This window comes from Saccopteryx bilineata, chromosome 5, assembly GCF_036850765.1.
Source record: "Saccopteryx bilineata isolate mSacBil1 chromosome 5, mSacBil1_pri_phased_curated, whole genome shotgun sequence".
Classification (NCBI taxonomy): domain Eukaryota; kingdom Metazoa; phylum Chordata; class Mammalia; order Chiroptera; family Emballonuridae; genus Saccopteryx; species Saccopteryx bilineata.
Genome location: NC_089494.1, coordinates 260,866,166 through 260,889,865, shown reverse-complemented (window position 1 = coordinate 260,889,865; position 23,700 = coordinate 260,866,166). Strand labels below are relative to the sequence as shown.

Sequence of the window (23,700 nt, the reverse complement as noted above, 5' to 3'; positions counted from 1 at the left end):
TCTTTCAGAAGATAACAGTACATACTGTTTGGGGACAAATTTTCTGCTTTCTTGCTGTGTCGGGGTCTCAGCAGCACCCTCAGGTCTGGTGACTGGTTTCTAGGAGGACTGGTAGGACTCAGCCTGCTCCTGGCTGAGACCCACTGCAGGGAGCACGGCCGGGGTGGGCGGCCGCAGCGAGGGGAGGAGGCGCACGGGTGCAGGGGCCCCAGGGGCACACTGCCAGTCCCCTCCAGTGCCGTCCCACAGGAAGTGACTGTGACAACAGGTGGGAAGTGGTGCTCACCAGGTAGCTCTTCAGAGACTCGCGGCTCAGGGACTTGGTTGGAGCTGGTTCGGTAAGCACCTGCTACCTGGCATGCAGCAGAACTCCAGCCTCATGGAAGGAAGGTGGGCGTGTGGCATAAGCCACACTGTTGGCACAACAGTTCCGTACAGTGAGCCCCTCTCGTCAGGGAGGTGGGAGCCGAGTGCCCGGGCACCAGCCAAGGCCTAAGCTGCAGGCAGGCCTGGCTCAGGAGAGCCGTCGCAGGTCTGCTGAGTTAACTGTCTTCTGCACACAGTGAGACAGACTTGAAGTCGCACATGCCAACCCGTAGACGTTCGTGCAGGAGAGTAAGTAGGGGAGTCGGGCCGCCGTCAGCAGGAACTGCTGGGTTACCACACAAGGCCCGAGAGCACAGGCAGGGAGACTGCCTCACGGAGCTCCGCGTCAGGCTGGGCTGCCATGTACAGATGGAAAATCAGCCGGCTTACTCCGGGTAGGTCATAATTAGCGAGGCCAGCACCAAGTCCAGAGGGAAGATGGAACTGTCAAGTAGCACAGCCTAGTGCCTGGGAGCTCAGACTCTGCGCCAGACAGCCTGTGTTCAGATCCTGGCTCTGCCACTTGCAAGCTGTGTGACTTTGGGAAGCTTGCTTAACTTCTCTGTGCCTTAGTTTTCCTCCTTGTGTAAAATGGGAAAATTAGTGATACCTACCTTGTTGGGTATTGCGAGAACAAAATGCGTCGGCATAGGCCAACCAGTGGTATGAGCAGCTGCTGTGTGTTAATGTGCTCTCATCTACTGTTCAGCGTTTGTCATGGGTCAGACAGTGTGTTCATTTATTTTATTTAACCCTCACACCACCATAATTAGTGTCCTCAGAGGACCTGGGCCACTGGCCCGGCATCACTCAGCTGGGCTAAGGTCTGAACCGCACGCAGGGCGACCAGGCGGATTTCCCGAGCCTCCAGCCTGGTGGTGGCTGTCGGAAGAACAGTGTCTGGGAAAGTGACCCGAGAGGAAGAGAGCCGTGCGGGCCTGAGGAGGGGACAGGCAGAGGAGGGGCAGGCAGAGGAGGGACAGGCAGAGGAGGGGACAGGCAGAGGAGGGATAGGCAGAGGAGGGGACAGGCAGAGGAGGGATAGGCAGAGGAGGGAAAGGCAGAGGAGGGATAGGCAGAGGAGGGATAGGCAGAGGAGGGATAGGCAGAGGAGGGACAGGCAGAGGAGGGATAGGCAGAGGAGGGGACAGGCAAAGGAGGGACAGGCAGAGGAGGGATAGGCAGAGGAGGGATAGGCAGAGGAGGGGACAGGCAGAGGAGGGATAGGCAGAGGAGGGGCAGGCAGAGGAGGGGACAGGCAGAGGAGGGATAGGCAGAGGAGGGGCAGGCAGAGGAGGGACAGGCAGAGGAGGGGACAAGCAGAGGAGGGACAGGCAGAGGAGGGGCAGGCAGAGGAGGGGACAGGCAGAGGAGGGGACAGGCAGAGGAGGGACAGGCAGAGGAGGGGACAGGCAGAGGAGGGACAGGCAGAGGAGGGGCAGGCAGAGGAGGGGACAGGCAGAGGAGGGGCAGGCAGAGGAGGGACAGGCAGAGGGTCTGAGTCCTGGAGGAGAAGGTTCGCCTCCGATGTGTGATTTACTGTCGAAATGATGTGGTCGCTGGGTCCACCCACCAGAGGGAGAGGTGTCTGTCTCTGCTTCCTGACCCCAGCCAGGCGGACCCTGACACTGTAGCCTAAACAGATGACCCAGGTAAAGTAGGAAGAGGCTTTTGCTGCTGCCTCCGCAGTCCCTGAGTCTCAGCAGAGGTGTTCACAAATTAAACTCGGTCCGATGGGAATTGTTCCCGTTTAGATAGTGAAGCACACCTCGCTCCCTGCCTGCTGGCTGCCCTGTGCCGGAAACCTCGAGCACAGGGCCCTGAGGAGACGCCGCCCTTCCCGATGCAGTCCACCCCCTTCTCCTCCTTTCCTCATCTCGCTCCTGGATGCGTCTGCCGAAGCAGGCGCACAGTGCTAGCCCTCTGCTCCCCTGTCCCACAAAGCAGACTTCACAGCGCGGCGTTCGAGGCCCCTGGTGATGGGGTCGCAGCCTGTGTGTGTGTGGTTGGTCTCCTTGGCTGGATGCTCTGGCCATACCCGGGTGCTTGGTGTTCTACGGGGCCTCGTGCCTTGCAGCTCTGAGGCCGCAGTCCTGGCTGCCTCCTCTGCCCAGAGCGCCCTCACATGTCTGTCCTCTGCCCGTCTTTCCATCCGTCTGCCGACAGGCGCCCCTTCCTCCTCCCAGCCCCTCCGAGACGTGGCCTGCGCTCCGACTTCTCCCGCGCAGGTCCCCGCACAGTGTGGTTCGAGGTCAGGCACCCCGGTCTGCGGGCCCCGCCCACTGCGGGCCCCGCCCACTGCGGGCCCCGCCCACTGCGGGCCCCTGCTCACTGGGGACTGCTGGTGGATGAATGACACACCTGAAGATAATTTGACTGTAAATGGAGTTTGTTCGTGGTCAAGTTGGATTGGTGGGTTATTTTTGTTATTTTGATTTGGTTGGAGATGATTTTTGGTAAAAATCGCTCTTATAAAATGGATTTGAGAAACACAGGTGCCTGGGTTTTGTGGCATTGTTGCTACTGTTGTGTCTGTTTGGTTCAAAGTGAAAGAAAAGGGTGTTTGTTCAGGAAGGCGCCGTCTGATGCTCACAGTAGAGAAGAGGTGTTCTGTGCTGGTGTTTGTTTCACAGAGGGTATTGCCACCCGAATCTGTCAGACCAGAGGGTTCTCGTGCCAGGCGGGTGCACATGTCCTGCTCGTTAGTCGGTAGCCTTAGCTGCTGCGTGCTTCCATCGTGACTGTGTTTCCTGGAAGGACACTCGGTGGTTAAGTGGGACGCTTTCTGTGCACCCTCGGCTGTGCCCTGTGTGACAGTGGCCCCTGCTGCTCGCTGCCTTACGCTAGACCTCAGGGGCGGTGACAGCTGTTCTTTCTCCTGCTACAAGACTGTGAGTCCTTTGAAGGCAGGGCCGCCGTGTCTTTTGTCTCTGTGGTGCCAGCGCCTGCCAGGGTGGTGCCCGTGAGCAGTTCTGAATGGGGGAGGGACGGGCACAGCTGTGCGTCCCTGCCCCTCGGGTCCGCAGAGCAAGAGCTTCGAATTCGGAAGGCTGTGGGCTGGGGTCGGGCACAACCTTGGCACAGATGGCCTTGTCATGCCAGAGGGTTTGAAATAATGACCCTTACCTTCCTGACCGTGGGAAAACACTAACATTTTGGTTATGCTTTAGGTAGAAATAGCCATCAGATGTCCTCCTGGGTACACACTCTGATTAAAAAACCATCTGAATGAATCAGGAACATTCCCCTTTCTAGAAAGTAATCAGGTTGTGTGTCACTGGCTTCCTTTCTCTTGGGGACTGGGTCTAAGGTAGCAACCTAGAAATCGGAATTAACCTCTGGTAGTCTTGTCTGCTGCTGCAGAGGGTTTTTTCTGTGAGGGCCTAATAAATTATACAGCAGTCCAGGGACAGAGCCAAACCTGGAACGCTGGGCCTTTCTCCAGACAGCTGTTCCCATCTGTCGAGTTGTGGGTTGTGCTGTCCTGCGTCTCCCACAGCAACCGTGCTTTCCCTCTGCTAGTGTTCATGCCGACGTGCCGCCCTCACTGTGACAGAGATGTGCTCAGAGTGGCACCTTGGGCTCGAGAGATTGAGCAGGATAAGACTCTGGTCTGAAAGATGGTGGTTTCTCCTGGCACTGGGTGGGCATGGCACAGCAGCGGGCAGCAGAGGGGAGTGTGAGGCGGCGTCACTGCACTGGCTGCCTTGGTCGGTGTGGCATACACGAGTGCATCCGACGGTGAGTTCTAGAGGATGGTGGCAGTGAGACTGTCCTAGGTGTTCCGAGGAAAGCCCAGTGACCTAAGTCAGTGCCACTCTGAAAACTGTTTCTGGGGTCCAGCAAGGTGAGGGGTGCTGGAGTGCAGGGTCCCCGAGCCCTTGCAGGGCCTGCCTGCGTCTTCCACGAGGCCCCCTGCTCCCTGTGTGGGCTCTGCTCCCAAGACACCCAGCAAAGCCACTCCACAAAATGCTGCATCATCCCACAGCCAGGCCTGGGACCTCGAGTTTCTCACTCCTGAAGGTAGCACAAAAGATCAGTGTTGCCGCATTCCGTTTTTCTGTTTTAAAAAACAAAAAGACTAGTGCTCTTGCCGCATGCATTCTCACTCCTCATTCGGTCCCTGGGAAGGGTTCCCTTCCGTCACTGTCTCTGTGTCCACCCTGGCGCCCCAGCTCGTTGGCAGCGGGGGAGGGAGCCGTCCCTGCCTCAGGACCCACAGCCCCAGCCCAGGGTCCGAGACACGGGAGAGCTCAGTCGGCAGAGCTTGTCAGAGACGGAGACGGTCGTGATGGTGAAGATGGTGAAGATGAAGGGAAACAAGTGATACTGGGTTTATAGCAGTGGATTTCTTTATTAAAATTCAGCTCTACTGAGGTGTAATTGACCAGAACTGTGAGCTGCTCAGAGCACGCCGTGGCAACGCAATGCTCACACACATTGTGGAAGGGTCCCCGCCAGCTGGTGAGCCCACCATGGCCTCACATGTCTGTCCTTTCCTGCGTGTGAGAAGTTTAAGTTCTCTCCAGCAGACGGCAGTCATCTGACAGGTGCTGTCAGCTGTGTTCACCGTGGTTTACACCCGATCCTTAGACCTTCATCTCGGCCTCCGCCCCTTTTCCCACCCTGATGTCTCTTCCACGACCCACAGCGGGGGTCTTCCTCATCGCCTAGAAGAGGGGTCAGCGACTGTGGCCCGGGAGCCAGGGCCAGCCCTTTGTCTCTGTACAGCCCTCAAGCTAAGCATGGTTCCTATATCTTTAAAGGTTTTTTAAACAAAAGAAAAAAGAGTATGACACAGAAGTCATATGTGGTCTGTAAAGCCTAAGATACGTACCGTCAGGCGCTTTACAGAGTGTGCTGAGGGGCCGTCCAGGCTGCAGGACTCTGCCCGGTGTCTGCCATTGTCGGGGCTGCGGTCCAGGGCAGTACGCCACAGGCCAAAGGTGACCCTCCCTGGGGTTGAGTGACACCAGGACTGCTCTACACCCTGTTCAGGGGCTGCATCCCCGGTGTCAGTGCTGGATTGCTGTCCACGTTCTCAGAGTTTCCTCTTCGTGTCTGCACGTGTCAGAGCAGCCAGCTCAGGGACAGCTCCTCAGTCTGGTTCCGGTTCCGGTTCAGGCCTCGCTCTCTGAGCAGCACTGGCTTGAAGCCCTCTAGGACGCAGCACGGAGGCCTCTGTGCACAGGTGAACAGCTGATGGTGCAGGTGCTCAGGGTGGTGAGAGACCGGCCCTGCTCCCTGGTCGTGCGTGCACGGAGCCACTTCCAAAATGGCCATGCTGACCTATTGCATGTCCAGCGTCTCTTCTCCCCCCTCCCCCGAGCCTTCACTGGGGCATAAAAGAGGTGCCGAACCTGGCACGTGAGTCACTGCTCTCTAATATTTGTATAGGGCTGTGTTCCAGGTTTGCAAAGAACTCTCCCACGTAGTTCCCTGTTTCAAACTGAAAAATCTGTTTCTCGCCCTCTTTTCTGTCTCCTTCTGCTCTTTTAAACTTTTAACCAGAATCCCAAGGATTCTCAGACAAGGGATGTGGAAACCACTGATGGCCAGCTGGGGACCGTGCTGGTCACAGCTGTGACGGGCTCCGGCCTCAGTGAGAGGAGCTCGTCTGAATAAGTCACAGGGCGTAAACTGTTCTTTCTGACAACTTTTTATTCTCAAATTGCCTTCACCTAGATAATTTGTAATTTCCCTGAGGGATTTCAGTAGACAGTCTGTGTATAATTAGATCTGTTTTTATCACTTAAAAAAAAAAAGCACGGAACTTTGTCTAAGTCTGCTGCACTGCGGTCTTTTGTTCATTTTAAATTGAAAATGGGCACATTGCGTACACGCAGAGTGACAGATGTCAAAGGAGTCCTTTATTTAAGCCAGTTAAGGCCCTGGCCAGTTGGCTCAGTGGTAGAGTGTCGGCCTGGAGTGCAGGAGCCCCAGGTTCAATTCCCGGCCAGGGCACACAGGAGAAGCGCCCATCTGCTTCTCCACCCCTCCCCCTCTCCTTCCTCTCTGTCTCTCTCTTCCCCTCCCGCAGCCAAGACTCCACTGGAGCAAAGTTGGCCCGGGCGCTGAAGATGGCTTTGTGGCCTCTGCCTCAGGCGCTAGAATGGCTCTGGATGCAACAGAGCGACGCCCCAGATGGGCAGAGCATCGCCCCCTGGTGAGCGAGCCGGGTGGATCCCAGTCGGGCGCATGCAGGAGTCTGTCTGACTGCCTCCCCGTTTCCAGCTTCAGAAAAATACAAAAATAAAAAGAAAGCCAGTTAAGCCCCTCCCCTTGGTGAGCAGCCCTGGCACAGGGAGAGCAGGTGTGCAGCGGCGGGGGGCGCTTCCCGGGCAAGGCAGGGTCACCCAAGCTGAGGAGCCCAACACCCCGGGGAGCGTGGCTGGGGAGGTGGTGGCGGGCTGTGTGGAGAGGGATTGACCACCCTGGGTGCTACAGAAGGGGGATGGGAGCCAGGATGAGCCCCGTGGGGCTGGATTGTAATGGAAGGTGCTGGTGTGAACTCACGGCCTGCCGTTCACATGATCGATGTAGAAATGTGGTTGTACATGCGTGTGTGTGTACTGGTGTGCGGATGCACACGCACGGTTTCTGGTGCTGCCCGCTGAGAGGGCCTGGACCCAGTGACTCCCCGTGACAGTAAGCACGTGTAGCATTCAGGTCCCGGCTTCTGAGTGGCAATTTCAGCAGTCAGGAATCAGGGCTCCTTGGAGAAACAGACGAGTCAAACTGAGCCTGGAACATCGTGTACCAGAAAGCAGGCAGGGTTCCGAGAACGGCGGGGATGTGCAGAAAGGGCACCTGCCATTGTGCAGCGGCTTCTGAGGCCACGCCGGAGACACTGAGGGCCTCGGGATCAGTGGTTGTAGCAGATCATAACCCACCGAACAGAACAGGACCTCGTGTATCCATCCAGAAAGAAATAAGTAAATGAACAGATTGAAAGCTTGAAGTGGATAATTCCATAGTGTCAAAGCATCCCCTCCCCCAGCCCTCGTTAATTACAGAAGGGGAGAGCGTAACCGTGATGGCGGAACCTGGCAGGCACCCCCTTAATCAGGCGGTCGCCGTGAAATCACACACAGCCTGGGAGGATGCGAGAAGAATGTGAATAGAATATCACTCCTTGTGATGCCAGAGACGCCTGACCTGAATCCAGCCACAAGCAGAGGTCACACTCAAATTGAGGGTGTCTTAGCAAATAGCTGGCACGTGATTGTGGATCAAGGTCACGAAACTCGAGGAAGGCTGAAGAGCTGCCTCAAACCTGAGGGGACCGAGAGAAGTGACAGATAGACGCAGAGAGTGACTCTGAGCGGGCCCTGTTGTTATAAAGGACGTTGGCAGGGCTGGCCAAAGCAGGACGGGTGTGGGGAGGGCACAGGACGAGCATGCGGGGTCCCGGGGGGCTCCTTGCTGTCAGAGTGGAATCTGCTGCCTAAGTGACCGCTGTGATTGCTGATTGTTCTTAGATCCAAGCTGGAGCCAGAAGCTAATGCCAGGACAAGAGAGTCCGTGTCTCCCGAGAAAGCGTCCCAGGGTCCGTCGGAAGACTCCAAGGAAGGCCCTGTCCCCGAAGACGACCCAGGTGTGAATGCCCGCTCAGTCTTGCCTTGCCTCTCTTCCTGAGCCCTGCTGGCAGGAGCTCAAAGCAGAACGGTGCTCTGCATCACAGTGTCCGTGCACCGCCGGCCCGCAGCCACACCAGGTGTCTGCTAGCATCACAGTGTCCGTGCACCGCCAGCCCACAGCCACACCAGGTGTCTGCTGGCATCACAGTGTCCGTGCACCACCGGCCCACAGCCACACCAGGTGTCTGCTAGCATCACAGTGTCCGTGCACCGCCGGCCCGCAGCCACACCAGGTGTCTGCTGGCATCACAGTGTCCGTGCACCGCCGGCCCGCAGCCACACCAGGTGTCTGCTAGCATCCACCCACATGGGCCCAGCATGGGCGGCACTGTGCCGTCGTGCCCGCGAGAACACAGTCACCGAGGTTCTCGGCAGAGCTGTGGTTGTGTAGTAACCTAATAACTGGGTCTCACAGTGGGACATCTTACAATTTAAAAGAATGATGCAGGTGGGTGTGGACCCACACAGGACCATCCCCAAGCACATGTTAAGTCACAGAGAGCAAGTTTTACAACCACGTGAAACCACCTGTCTGGGTTGGGGTGCGGGAGGCAGGAGCCGCACACCTGAATGTGCTCAGGTCGGCCCGTGAGAGTGCGTCAGAGCACGCACGTCACCTCTGGGGGAGGACGGGCTCGGGGCGGTGCATTCTGCACCCTGTGTATGTGATTTATACAGTGGGATGCGCATACATTCTGCACCTTGTGTATGTGATTTATACAGTGGGATGCGCATACATTCTGCACCCTGTGTATGTGATTTATACAGTGGGATGCGCATACATTCTGCACCCTGTGTGTATGTGATTTATACAGTGGGATGCGCATATGTTCTGCAGTCTTCCAGAGTAGAGGGAGGCGTGTATGTGAGTGCGTGTTGTGAAGTAGAACACGTGGGAAGACGGTCTGGAAGGTGCCCGTGGGTTTGTCCCGTGGCTGGAGACGGTGCAGGACCAACACTGCACAGGTCCCCCCACCCCCCACACACGCACGCAGACATGCACACTCGCCAGCACACAGGCCCCCCCCACACGCATGCAGACATGCACACTCGCCAGCACACAGGCCCCCTCCACCCCCCCACACGCACGCAGACATGCACACTCGCCAGCACACAGGTCCCCTCCACCCCCCCACACGCATGCAGACATGCACACTCGCCAGCACACAGGCCCCCTCCACCCCGGCACACACACGCAGACATGCACACTCGCCAGCACACAGGCCCCCTCCACCCCCCGCACACGCACGCAGACATGCACACTCGCCAGCACACAGGCCCCCTCCACCCCCCCACACGCACGCAGACATGCACACTCGCCAGCACACAGGTCCCCTCCACCCCCCCACACGCACGCAGACATGCACACTCGCCAGCACACAGGCCCCCTCCACCCCCCGCACACGCACGCAGACATGCACACTCGCCAGCACACAGGCCCCCTCCACCCCCCGCACACGCACGCAGACATGCACACTCGCCAGCACACAGGCCCCCTCCACCCCCCGCACACGCACGCAGACATGCACACTCGCCAGCACACAGGCCCCCTCCACCCCCCGCACACGCACGCAGACATGCACACTCGCCAGCACACGGGCCCCCTCCACCCCCCGCACACGCACGCAGACATGCACACTCGCCAGCACACGGGTCCCCTCCACCCCCCGCACACGCACGCAGACATGCACACTCGCCAGCACACAGGCCCCCTCCACCCCCCGCACACGCACGCAGACATGCACACTCGCCAGCACACGGGTCCCCTCCACCCCCCGCACACGCACGCAGACATGCACACTCGCCAGCACACGGGCCCCCTCCACCCCCCCCACACGCACGCAGACATGCACACTCGCCAGCACACGGGTCCCCTCCACCCCCGCACACGCACGCAGACATGCACACTCGCCAGCACACGGGCCCCCTCCACCCCCCCACACGCATGCAGACATGCACACTCGCCAGCACACGGGTCCCCTCTACCCCCCGCACACGCACGCAGACATGCACACTCGCCAGCACACGGGTCCCCTCCACCCCCCGCACACGCACGCAGACATGCACACTCGCCAGCACACGGGTCCCCTCCACCCCCCCACACGCACGCAGACATGCACACTCGCCAGCACACGGGTCCCCTCTACCCCCCGCACACGCACGCAGACATGCACACTCGCCAGCACACGGGTCCCCTCCACCCCCCCCACACGCACGCAGACATGCACACTCGCCAGCACACGGGTCCCCTCTACCCCCCGCACACGCACGCAGACATGCACACTCGCCAGCACACGGGTCCCCTCCACCCCCCGCACACGCACGCAGACATGCACACTCACCAGCACACGGGTCCCCTCCACCCCCCGCACACGCACGCAGACATGCACACTCGCCAGCACACGGGTCCCCTCTACCCCCCGCACACGCACGCAGACATGCACACTCGCCAGCACACGGGTCCCCTCCACCCCCCGCACACGCACGCAGACATGCACACTCGCCAGCACACGGGTCCCCTCCACCCCCCCACACGCATGCAGACATGCACACTCGCCAGCACACGGGTCCCCTCCACCCCCCGCACACGCACGCAGATATGCACACTCGCCAGCACACGGGTCCCCTCCACCCCCCCACACGCATGCAGACATGCACACTCACCAGCACACAGGTCCCCTCCACCCCCCGCACACGCACGCAGACATGCACACTCACCAGCACACGGGTCCCCTCTACCCCCCGCACACGCACGCAGATATGCACACTCGCCAGCACACAGGTCCCCTCCACCCCCCGCACACGCACGCAGACATGCACACTCGCCAGCACACAGGCCCCCTCCACCCCCCGCACACGCACGCACACATGCACACTCGCCAGCACACAGGTCCAAGCCGTGTAGAGGAATCGTGCTGCCGTGTCTGAATACCGGCCAGCAGGTAACCAGATCCGGACAGACTGGAAGGCGCCGTTCCCTCCCGTGTTCTTAGGATGTCTGCATCCCCCGCCAGCCTGTTCTAAGATAAATACTCTGCCTTCTATTTATGTTTAATTGTTTTTTTCAGAAAAGGTCCTGCCCGAAAAACCGCCCGAGTTTGGGACCTGGGGCGCCGGCGAGAGCGAAGATGAGCTGTCCCCCGAGGAGATACAGCTGGTAATGCCATCCTCTGCGGACGCTTGTTTCCGGCTGCGTTTAGTGAGGACGTTTCACTGGGGGAGGTCAGCCTGAGAGCCCTGGGCTGGTTTTCAGACTCTTTGAGAAATTATGAGGAAATAGTTTAGTTTGCCCACTAGATTTCCTAATTCTTAGCATGCTTTTCATATATTTTTAAACTGGCCTGATTGGGGCGGTACTGGCTGACAAAACTATACAGGTTTCAGGCTCCCAGCTCCACAGCACGTCTTCTGTACACGATACTGTGCGTTCACCCCCAAATCAAGTCTCCTTCCATCACCGTCTGTTCCCCTCTACCCTCCTCCACCCATCACCACACTGTCGTCTGTGTCCATGAGCATTTTCTCTGATTTTTTTTTTTTTCTCAATCCTCCCCGCCCTCCATCCTCCCTCCCCCGACAGCTGTCAGTCTTCCCCCTGTTCATGTTTGTCTTTATTGTGCTTGTTAGTTCATGTTCATCAGGCTCCACATAGGAGTGGGGTCGTGTGGTCCTTGTCTCTCTCTGCCTGGCTTACTTCACTCAGCCCAATGCTCTCCAGGTCCATCCACGCTCTCACAAAGGGTAGATTTCCTTCTCTTTCATGGCTGAGTAGTATTCCATTGTGTACACGTACCACAGCTTTTTACCCACTCGTGTACCGATGGGCACTTGGGCTGCTTCCGGATCTTGGTTATTGTAAATAACGCTGCAATGACCAGAGGGGGGCGTACATGCTTCTGAATTTGTGTTTTGGGTTTCTTTGGGTATGTTCCCTAGAAGTACCCAAAGATAGCTAGGTAAAAAACAGTTATCTTAATACTTTGAAGTAACTCCATACCGCACCACCTGCGTCCCCACCACACCCTCTCCAGCACTGGCTGTTCGTTGATCTGTGGACGAGCGCCATTCTGACAGGGGTGACGTGATATCTCATTGTGGTTTTAATTTGCATTTCTCAGATGGTTAGTGACATTGAGCATCTTTTCATATCCGTTGGCTATCTGTATGTCCTCTTTGGAGAAGTATCTATTTAATCCTTCGCCCACTTACAAATTGGATTGTTTAGGGGGCTTTTTGGTGTTGAGTTGTATAAGTTCTTTATAAATTGTGGATATTAACCCCTTATCAGATGTGTCATTGGCAAATATGCTCTCCCATTCAGTGGGCCGTCTTTTCACTTTGTTGGTGGTTTCCTTTGCTGAGCACAAGCTTTTTAGTTTCATGTGGTCCCGTTTGCTTATTTTTCCTTTCGTTTCCCTTGCCTGAGGAGATAGATCAGAAGAACCATTGCGACCAGAAATGTGCCTGTGTTCTCATCCAAAACTTTTATGGTTTCATATCTTTTAAATTTGCAGTAGCATAATTAGAGAAGGAATTGCTTTGTAATAATTTGACGAATATTAGATATCTTTTCAGCAGCAATAAAATCTCTTCAAGACTAAATGGTCTTTTTGATTGCTGCTCTGGTGCCTTGTAACTGTTGCCTTGCTGGTGTGACGGTGAATGCCTTCTAACTGTTGCCTTGCTGGCGTGACGGTGAATGCCTTCTAACTGTTGCCTTGCTGGTGTGACGGTGAATGCCTTCTAACTGTTGCCTTGCTGGTGTGACGGTGAATGCCTTGTAACTGTTGCCTTGCTGGCGTGACGGTGAATGCCTTCTAACTGTTGCCTTGCTGGCGTGACGGTGAATGCCTTCTAACTGTTGCCTTGCTGGCGTGACGGTGAATGCCTTGTAACTGTTGCCTTGCTGCTGTAATGGTGAATGCCTTCTAACTGTTGCCTTGCTGGTGTGACGGTGAATGCCTTCTAACTGTTGCCTTGCTGGTGTGACGGCGAATGCCTTCTAACTGTTGCCTTGCTGGTGTGACGGCGAATGCCTTGTAACTGTTGCCTTGCTGGCGTGACGGTGAATGCCTTCTAACTGTTGCCTTGCTGGTGTGACGGTGAATGCCTTGTAACTGTTGCCTTGCTGGTGTGACGGTGAATGCCTTGTAACTGTTGCCGGTGAATGCCTTGTAACTGTTGCCTTGCTGGTGTGACGGTGAATGCCTTCTAACTGTTGCCTTGCTGGTGTGACGGCGAATGCCTTGTAACTGTTGCCTTGCTGGTGTGACGGTGAATGCCTTGTAACTGTTGCCTTGCTGGCGTGACGGCGAATGCCTTGTAACTGTTGCCTTGCTGGCGTGACGGTGACGGGAAGCAGCCTCAGCGAGGACTGAGAGGCACAGAGGGTGGTGCCCAGGTGCTGCTCTCGCCTCCTCCTAGTCCTGGGGCCCCAGCGCCCGGTGTTGTGCCAGCGCTGGCTCAGTCTCCAGAGGAAGCGGGTAGGTGTGACAGGACCCCTGCCGGCTTGGGACTGCAGCCATGCGCAGCCCCTGTGGGCACAGGCGTGACGCTGCCTGTGGAACACGCCTCCCTGGGGCTGGAGCCGCCTTCCTGAGACTCCGCCCTTCACCTCAGAGCTGAGAAGCCGGCTCCCACGGCAGCCTCCGGTGGCTGTACCTGACAAACACCTTCGCTTGTCCCGCTCCTCACTGGGGACAGAACTCCCTAGGACACTCTTCTCTGTGACACTCTTCATAAGCACAGTAAAGGTGGTGAGCCGTCACTGTCTCCTTGAGCTCTGGCCAGAAGCACTGCGTGCCCTGCCCCAGGCCCCTGGTTAGTCAGGGGTAGGACTCATATCAGGGGTAGAGTTTTGCCCTCTGTGAGCCTCGTCCACTGAGGCCTTCGTGGGGCTGAGCTCTGGCTGTTCACTCTTGTCTCATGTCTTTGGGGAATCAGCTTATGTCCTCAGAGAGGCCCTCCCTGGCCTCCCTGGAGGGCCCCCAGCCATCTGTCCCCATGCCCTGCCACATTAACTCAGCCCCCCCCCCCGAATGCAAGCGCCGTGAGCGTGGGCGTGGGCACTGGTCTGCTCCTGGGACCGGCTCCGAGCTGGAACAGTGGTAGTCTGGTGACTACTGTCGAGTGGGTCAGTGAGGAGTATAGGGTAAGAGCTGTGGGTCGTGGGAAGTGGGAACGCTGGGTCACTGGTAGGAACTGCCGGCTGGTCAGCCTGGTTTTGAGGTATTACTGTTATTATTTATACTTGTGAGTGCGAGACGCAAAGCTCCGAAGCCTTTGCTGGGGACAGAAGTGCACGCAGTCTCGTCACCAGGAGGGCACGTTGCGCTGTGGCCCCTTCCCTGACGCTCTTCGTGCAGGACGCAGCTGGGATGCAGCAGTGGGGGCCTGCCAGCCTCCTCCCAGGGCAGCGGGAGCAGCAGGGGCGCGCGGGAGCGTGGCAGGTGTGACCCTGGCGGTCCGCCCCGCGAGAGATGTGAGGGAACACGGGCTTGGGGCCAGACGGAGGTGGTTAGGAGTCCTCTTTATATCACTTACTGTCTGGAGTTTGGGCAATAAGACTGGCCTCCCTGAACTTGAATTTGGTGAGAGCCCACAGCCCCACCGGCTCGTTGGGAACGCAGTGACGTGTGCGCAAGCAGTCAGCAGAGCGCGGGACCCCCTGCGGCGGGCATGTGGCAGCCGGCACTGCTGCGGCCCTGGCTCACGTGCGACCTGGCTCGGCGGACGCATACGGAGCAGAGATGTCCGCCTCCTCCCGGGAGCTCTTCCTTCCTGGGTGAGTGCTGAGGCCCCGTCTCGCCAGGGGGCTGCCCCAGGGAGTCACGGTGTGTGTGCAACACGCCTCTGCCGACCCCAGCCGTGCCGGGTGCCGGGGCCTGGCTGCATCAGGTACTGAAGCAGCCAGAACTGGCAGACCTCCTGAGGAATGCGGTGTGACTGCAGGTGCACTGGGCAGAGGCTGTGACGTTCAGGACTTCTGTGACAAGCGGGTTAATGTTCGGTTCACTTCTTTATCAATTGGGAAAAACAGCTACGTACCATCTTATCGTCTGACTAAACCCCAGTCATATTTTAAAAGGCTTACCTCTGAAAAGGAAGAGAGAGAAATACTACAGTTCTGGTTTTAAGTGGGAAGGCGTTGTAGCAAATTGTGGTCATGATTTACAGTCACTGTTTTGGAAGCTTTCCTGGGGTAAAATAATGAATTAAGCCCTAAAATAGCACTTTGTTTCATGATTTCCCCCACAGCAGCAGTTGTCCTGTGTTCCCAGCTGGTCGCAGGGTATTGGAGGAGTTCCACAATTAGTTTCCATTTGGACCTCGTGGTACGGGAGTCTGAATGCCTTTGAGCAGATGTAAGCAAGTGTTTGCGTTCAGCCCGAGTGCGTTTCTATGTTCCAGTGGAAGACGCCTCCTGTCTGAGCCCACATCCATTTCTTTTGCCTCTGGGGAAACCAGCTGCCTTTGTTGATGCATTCCTTGGGATTCTGTTCAAGGATCGTATGTGAATTCTGTTCTTAAATCTGCATGAAAGGGGTCCCAGTCCCGTCCCCTGAGGTGGCTGTGGAAGCACCAGGTGGCCGACGGGTAGGGCTTGTGCCCTGTGGTTGGCTCGTGCACCGAGAACACATGCATCATTGGTGGAATCTGAGCGCCGCATGGGTGAGACCTGGGTCCAGACCCTGGGGAGGCTCCAGGTTCACGGGGCCCCGGTGGGGACCAAGGGCAGGGGTGCAGAGCCCCGAGTGTGAAGGTGTTGGCATGGGACTGGTACACGTGGAAGAGCCCCGAGAGGGCCAGGGCCGTGGGCTCCGGGCCGAGGGGCAGCGGCTTTCTCGCTGAGCCCTGTGGGTCCCCAGCCTGTCCCCTAGCCGCTTTGGCCCTTTGCAATGCAAATACCTCTCCTGGCCTCACTCTGCACCCAAGGCCTCTGTAGGAGCAGTGTTCTTGTTAGAACCATAGTGAAGAGGATTCACTATACATAGAAAAGGGTTTCTGTAGCACTGCAGTGACAACGTGGACTGTGTCCTTGACATGAGACTAGAAACCCTTTCACGGGGCCCCGTTGGAAAGTCTGACCTCTAAATGTAATAAAGCAGTTAACTAAAATGCTTCACACTGGTGAAGCACACACTGTGTGGCAGGTACCACTCCATCACGTCAGTGTTACTAACCTGTGCCGCCCGTCTCTGGGACTGACACTGGCCCATTGTATGAGCCCCCTAGTCCTGGACACTTAAACGTAACGCCCGCTGCGTGGCGGGGACACTCCTCTGCACTGAGGGACGGCACTGTGCTGTCGTGAGTCCTCGCTGGAGAGGAACGGCCCCAGCAGGCGCCCACACAGGGAGGGGCCCTGCCCGCCCACCTTCCTGGTCCTCCAGGCCTCTCGCCCCCTTTCCCGTGGCTCACAGGCTGGACGAGTGTTGCCACTAAGGCGGGCTTGTCTTCCCGGTGCCTACACGTGCCCCCGTCCCTGGTGCTGACCGTGAGGTCAGGCCTCATTATCACTCCTGCTGTGATGTCCCTGTCCCTGCGGCCCCAGAGGGCGAGGCTGTGTGCGTTTCCTGTGCCCGAGAGAGTGGAAGCTGGGAGTCACAGCGCCCGGAATTTGAGGGCAGAGCAGTGGAAGGGCCTTCAGTGTATTTAATGACCATCTGGCCTGTCTGGACTCCCGACTCCAGACAGTAACTAACACTGGGCGGGGCTCCCTGTGCCGTGCACGCCGGTCAGCAGCTTACATGCTTCAGCCTTGTCTTCCTCCTAATGGCCCTGTTAATTTAGTAATATTATTTCCCGTTTCAGTGTTGAAGACAGAGGCACAGAGAGGTTCAGTTACCTGCCCAAAGTCACACAGCTCAGGAGGATCAGGCAGGGAAGGATAAGAATCATCACATCTGTTCACAAAGAGAAACCAACAGGCCACATAGAAGGCCACTGACTGACCCGTGGTCAGCCAAGGAGTTTCCATGAGGCCCCTGGCATCGCTGTCACCTGCCCCTGCCGTGTGGCTGCTCCCTGCCTTACTCAGCCTGTGAGAGGCGAGGTGGATGGGGCGGCCAGGGAGCAGCGGAAGCGATCCTGGAGCCGGGCCCAGGGAGGCTGCTGGCCGGGGACCCTGGGCCTCCGGGTCTCGCCCGGGCTGTCTGCACTTGGTGTGGGAAACAGTTGTTTATAAACCACAGTTTCATTGCAGCTGCCCTGCCCCACCCCGCCCCGCCCCTAGTTACGGAGGCTGCTCCCTACAGCGCTCCGGCCTGGGCCTCGGCACCCTCTCCTCAGCCCTGAGCACGGCCTCAGCCTCCGCAGGGGTTTCTCCCCCTCCTCAGGGACCGCTGTTCCCGGGGGCATCCGGACCTGTGGGCGGGGAGGACGGCAGAGCCAGACTCTGGGAGGGGCGGTCCCCAAGTGCAGCAGGAGGCCCTGGCCACGGGGGTGGGGGTGGGGGGGTCCCAAGGAGCGGCCCAACAATGTCACCTCAGACCCCTAGTGAATTGTTTAGGGACAGTTTAAAAGCATAAAAGGCTGTGGATTTAAAAGGACAGGGACATGGCCCTGGCCGGTTGGCTCAGCGGTAGAGCGTTGGCCTGGCGTGCGAGGGACCCGGGTTCGATTCCCGGCCAGGGCACATAGGAGAAGCGCCCATTTGCTTCTCCACCCCCTCCCCTTCTTCCTCTCTGTCTCTCTCTTCCCCTCCTGCAGCCAAGGTTCCATTGGAGCAAAGATGGCCCGGGTGCTGGGCATGGCTCCTTGGTCTCTGCCCCAGGCGCTAGAGTGGCTCTGGTCGCGGCAGAGCGATGCCCCAGAGGGGCAGAGCATCGCCCCCTGGTGGGCAGAGCTTCGCCCCTGGTGGGCGTGCCGGGTGGATCCCGGTTGGGCGCATGCGGGAGTCTGTCTGACTGTCTCTCCCCGTTTCCAGCTTCAGAAAAAAAAAAAAAACAAAAAACTTAAAAAAAGAAAAAAATAAAAAATAAAAGGACAGGGACATATTTTGTCATTAGAAAAATTCAAAGATGATGCCGCCTGCCATAAAGACCATCAGAGCGGTGTCTGAGCCTGAGCACCTCCGTGCAGACAGACTGTTCTTTCCTAAACACTGGCGCTCGCCTCTATGCTGACAGTAGGGGAGCTGCCCCCGCCAGACCCAGAAGTGAGATGTTGATCTCTTCAGTGGCCTGGGGGTGGTGCGGTGAGAAGGGCCTTGCAGGGAGCCCGCAGCCATCCCTCCTGGGTGGTCGGGCTCTGCGGGGAGCTCCTGGCCCCGCGGCCCTTCCCGAAACTTTGTGGCCCACTGGCCTCTGACTCGGGGTCTGAGAAGTGTCGGGCCCTGTGCTGGGGTCAGGGTCCAGGAGGGACGGCAGGCCCTGAGCAAGTGTGGTTAAGGTGCAGGGGAGCCTTCTGAAGAGCAAGGCGACGGGGAACAACCTGCCTGCCGTGTCCAACCAGGAGGGGCCTGTGCTGGTGGGGGGCACAGCTGGCACTCTCCTGCCAGGGGCCCCGCAGGGAGGCCTCAGCCCAGGCGCAGAGGGGCGGGGCTGCGCAGACCCCGCACACCAGGAGAGGCAGTGGCCGGTAGGGGCCGATGCAGACAGCAAAGGGCAGGGCCAGCGTGGGGCGGCGTGACAGGACTGGCTCTGCAGGTCCCGTTGACCAAGGAGTGGAGGACACACTGAAGGAGAGAGTAAGGGCGGAATTCAGGCCGGAGGGACGAGTGAGGACAGCAGGTGAGCAGACTGGTGGGGGGGGGCGACGCAGAGAGGGGCCAGGAGGTCCTGCATGGGCCTGTGTGCAGGGGGAATGGGCTGGTGGGCATCGTGAATTTCAGAGCCATGATCTTCCTCCGTTGCTCAGCAAGTGATGAGCAAGGACCTGTTGCACTGTGACCGGCACAGGACGCCTCGGGGGTCTGGTGTGCCTGCAGGGTTAACTGAGTGACAGAACGGAAGGCAGGTTGAGTTTGGGAGGTTCCCGGCTCCCAGCCCCGTCCCAGGCGGCTCTGGGTCACGCACAGCCAAGTGCACGGCAGATGGCAGTCCCTGTCCCGAGAGGTTTGCCAAGGTGCTGGCCCCGGTTAGAAAATGAGAAATAATTTCAAGCCGGGGGACCCAGGATGGTGTCGTGGAGACAGTGGTGGCTGACCTGGGTCTGGGACGCGGGAGAGGAGAGGGGACACTTGGGGCGGCGTGGGGCATCCGTGCAGAAAGGGGATTCTCCCGGGCCCCCGCCATGGTGGGGCTTCCGGTGCTCCATGCTTTTTCCTGGCCCCGTCCCGGTGAGAACAAGGATGGCTGGGCGGGCAGGACCAGCTGTCTGCTCTGCCGTGTTGCTCAGCACTGACGAGCTCCCAGGGCGTCGTGTACAGGTGGCTGTCCTTACCAGATTGAGCCCTGCCGCCTCTCTGGCTCTGAGGCTCCTCTGCCCCGTGGCACGGCGCGGCCTGGGGCTGGCTCAGGAGTCAGACTGCTCTCTGCCTCTGGCTTGCTCAGCAAAGCCACTCAGCCTCACCCCCCCCCCCACATGAACCAACGGTCCCAGAGGTAGAAGGCGAGGCCTGGGGAGCCCAGAGGAGACCGTGGGCAGGACGAAGGCTGTCCTCTCTCAGTGCGTTTTAACTTCCTTCCAGAAGCGGGTGTTTTCACGCTAACGCGCGGGGTCTGCCAGCGGGCCGTGTCCGTGCTGGGGAGTGGCTCCCGGTGGTTCCCGGAGGAGGGACCGAAGAAGGCTCCGCGCTGGACACGTGCCTTTGGCTGCGTCGCTTCTGAGACTTGAGCTCAATGTGATGACATTTTCACTGTGTTTATTCCCTCGCAGTTTGAACAAGAAAACCAGCGCCTCGTTGGAGAAATGAACAGCCTGTTTGACGAAGTGCGGTACGTGTGCCGTTCCGTGGTGAGCCCACGCCCCGATGACAGCGACTTCCTTCATGCGGGTGGTACCTATGGCTCTCAGGCAACATGCAGCCCCCCAGCTACGCGGGGGGGGGGGGGGTCACACAATTCACTGAGTTCCTTAGCTCGCAGGCGTGCTGCTCGGGGCTCCCAAGTGCTGCACTGTTGTAGGTCATTAGTGACCGTTGATTAGACCCAGTGCAGTGAACATGCCATTCGAGCCCTCGGAGATGAACCAGGGCCTCGGGAGGGCCACCTGACCGCGGGAGCCGCCTGCTGCAGATGCCCTGCCCCGCCCCCGTCTCTCTGCCCCGCCCCCGTCTCTCTGCCCCGCCCCCGTCTCTCTGCCCTGCCCAGTGGAGTGGGCAGCACAGAAGGCAGGGGGCCCTTGGCTGAAACACTCAGGCCCGTTTCCCTGGGGGCGTCGGAAAGGAAGGCCTGAAACCCCCGTTGCCTCGTGGGCACGTCCCAAGAGAAACGAGTCCTGAGGTGGCACCCACACGGCCCTGGAGACCGAGTGCAGCGTCCCTGACAGCCGCCCGGCCCCTCCCCCTCCCGGCCTGTCGCCCGCGGTGCGCCTCCTGGTCCCTCCGCAGCTCCGCGGCACCTGCCCCACCTCGCTGTTCTTGCCCAGCCACCGCTCTGTCCCTCACCCGGCCCGGGAGGAGTGTGGGCGCCTGTGACACTGCAGGAACATCTCTGCTCCCGCCACCTCACCGCCCGTGCCGGGACAGCGCCCTTTGAGACACCCACCAGCCCAGCCCGCCTCGCTGCCCCCAACATGGGGACAAGCGCTGATGACACTCAGTTGCTGATCCCGAGATGTTTTCAGACAGGATCAGAGGCGTTTTCTCTTCAACGGGGAGCTGGTTTCAGCGATAGACCAGCTCCCCTCACCTGCTGAGCAGGAACAGAGTTGGGCCGTCAACACGTCTCTCGTTTTCTTTTGACTCCACGCGTCACTTGTCACTAGTCTAGGCGCAGGCTTGAAGGCTTTGCCCTTTGGCACTGCCGGCCGAGCGTGGCCACGCGCTCCTGGCCGCACATGCTGACTCCGAGGCGGGCACTGTGGGTCAGCTGGCACGGGAGGGCGGTCTGCACGGCCCAGTGTCCCCACTGGGCTGCGGGACACTCGGAGCTGCCCTTCCTGGAGCCTGCGCGGGGTTCCTCCCTCCCACCCACCTTCACCTGACGGACTTCTTTAGAAACCTGTGACATTCCTGTTAGTTACCAGGTACTAATAGCTAATATGTAACCTATGTTTTCATGAAGGCAAATCGAAGGGAAAGTGGTTGAAATTTCCAGACTCCAAGAGATATTCACAGAAAAGGTTTTACAGCAGGTAAGCAAAGCAGTGTTTCCCGTTTTAGCTTAAAAGAGGAATGTACTAAGGATGTCTGCAGCCGTGTGCCCTCGGGCGAGCCCGTCTCCCGGCAGCCTTGGCGTGGGGGCAGCTGTGCACAGGGACCGCTCGCTGGCCCGGGCCTCGTGCAGCGGGACGGGGGCGCGCGTGCATCCTGGCTCCACTTGCCACCGGCCAGTGGGGTGCGCCTCCCCAGGGCTAGAAAACGCTGTATGTTCAGCGATAGCCCATGGGGAGCGTTCGTCCAGCGCAGGCCCGACGGGCAGCGGCTCTTTCAGCAGCGAGACGAGGGCTTCTGGCAGGGGTTCCAGCTCCAAAGCATTCCAAGTGTCTGGAGGGGGGTTTCAAACACCCTGCATCCCACGTTGATACTCGGAGTCACGTGCTGACACAGCGCGTTTCCGCAGCCAGCCTGTGTGTTCGCATGTGCCTCCGGGGCTTAGTCTCCACACTTCCCGAGGAACGGGCGAGCGCAGAGGGGAGGCCCTGGTGTGCGGCGGCTGCCCTGAAGCTGGCGGCTGTCCTGTGCCTCCCTGGCCGGTGGCACGGGAGAGGGGCAGTGACAGCACAGGGCATAGCCCTGGGCTCCAGGCCCAGCCCTGCCACTCGGTGGCTTTGTGACTTTGGGCAGCTTACTTAACTTCTCTGAGCCCTAAGCATCCCTTTTGTAAAATGGGATGCTGCCCGCCTGAGGGTGCAGTGAGGATTCCCAGGTTCACGTGTAAAGCCAGGGCCTCCGTGAGGGGCAGCTGCTGCGTGCGTGGCGTGCGCTCGGGCAGAGGGGCCAGGCTGACCGCCTGTCCTTCCCCAGGAGGCTGACATCGACAGCATCCACCAGCTGGTAGTCGGAGCGACCGAGGACATCAAGGAAGGCAACGAGGACATCAGAGAGGTGGGCACTGGGGGCCCGGCCGCGTGTGGCATGGTCCTGAGTGGGCAGTGGTGTCCCCTCACTGGTGGGGCTGCCTGGGAGCCTTGTTGGGGTCGTGCCCGCCGGGCGGAGCACCACTGTAGGCTTGACGGCCACCGCCCGGCCCACTGTCACCAAAGGGGCTACGGCCCGCCTCCCCCCACAGGGGCGGGGTGCTCCTGCAGGCCTCTCCCCGACCCCCCCACACCCACACACTCCCGGGACCGAGCCCGGGCGCCATGTATGGAGGCCACCACGGCCGACTGCGGAGTGACCTTGTCCTGTGAGTGTGCTCCGGGGGGTTGGACGGACATGGGACTGTCCCTAGGCCCCTGCCATCACCTGCTGGGGACACCAGCCAGGGCAGTCATGGGGCCGAGTCTGTGTACAGGCTCAGCCTGGCCCAGCAAGGAGCCCCCAGGGGTCCGGTTTCCCAGGAGAACCGTGCAGGACCCCCACAGAATGGCGGGTCAGGGGGAACCGCCCCTCCCCCACCTGTCCATTTAGGGGTTTTGAACCAGCTTTGTGGTTTTGCTTCATAACAAGCTGTCCGTTCCGGGCGAGCTCAGGGTGCAGCCACGGGAGGGGTGCAGCCCCTGGCCCCGAGGCCCGCACCCAGGGAGCCCTGTGCCCCCCCCACAGGCCATTAAGAACAACGCGGGCTTCCGAGTGTGGGTGCTCTTCTTCCTGGTGATGTGCTCCTTCTCCCTGCTCTTCCTCGACTGGTACGACAGCTAGGCGCCCGCTCGCTCCGGAGGCCGCACGGCCGTGGTCTCTCTGTCCGCCGCTGGCTGAGACCAGGCTCCGCCACGGGGCCGTGGGGGGTAGGGGACCGAGACTCACAAGTACACTCACTAAAGGGACACCCAGACCTGGGCTTTAAAGCCCATATAGTATCTGGAGAACTACGAACACAAGGTGGTCTGTGCGGGGTCACGAGGCCAGGTGGATGAACGGAGGGCGTCACTGTGTCTACCCGGAGGCCGCGGGCGGGGCCGCCCCTCGAGGTCACAGGAGCTCTCCCCTCCCCCACCCGCACGGGGCTCCGAGGACACGTGACCTGCCCTCCTGCGGACCACCCTCCTGCTGGGCCAGGGAGCTTCCTCAGAGAAGGAAGGGCCGCGGAAGGACCCAGAAACAGGACGGGAACGTCCGTCTGTCACGGCAAGAGGGCGACACGTGGAGCCTCCGGACAGCCCACACGGCTCCCTGTGTGCCAGTCAGCGGGCACCCCACACGGCTCCCTGTGTGCCAGTCAGCGGGCGGCCCGGAGACCCTGTGTTCTCTGTTTGCAGAAAACATGTCAAACAATACGTGTGAATGAAGTGACAGTCAATAAAGTCCATGTCACCAGAAAATACAGATGGGGCTCACCTCAGCACCGCGATGGTCAGGACCCCTCACGTGTGGTCTCCCTGTGCACGTGGCCCCAGCACGGTCAGGACCCCCTCACGCGTGGTCTCCCTGTGTGCCACGACCCCCAGCACTGTCAGGACCCCCTCACGCGTGGTCTCCCTGTGTGCC

General features: G+C 59.3%; 1 protein-coding gene across 1 annotated transcript in view; it reads left to right on the top strand.

Moving 5' to 3' along the window:
- The window catches only part of STX18 (syntaxin 18), a 111,361-nt gene extending 87,823 nt beyond the window's left edge, over positions 1-23,538 (top strand). The window contains exons 6-11 of the mRNA XM_066280704.1: positions 7,848-7,963; positions 11,075-11,163; positions 19,827-19,885; positions 21,176-21,245; positions 22,078-22,158; positions 22,819-23,538. Coding sequence (XP_066136801.1) covers positions 7,848-7,963; positions 11,075-11,163; positions 19,827-19,885; positions 21,176-21,245; positions 22,078-22,158; positions 22,819-22,914 — 511 coding nt within the window. The 3' untranslated portion in view covers positions 22,915-23,538. The remainder of the gene's footprint in view (positions 1-7,847; positions 7,964-11,074; positions 11,164-19,826; positions 19,886-21,175; positions 21,246-22,077; positions 22,159-22,818) is intronic.
- Positions 23,539-23,700: the final 162 nt, after the last annotated feature.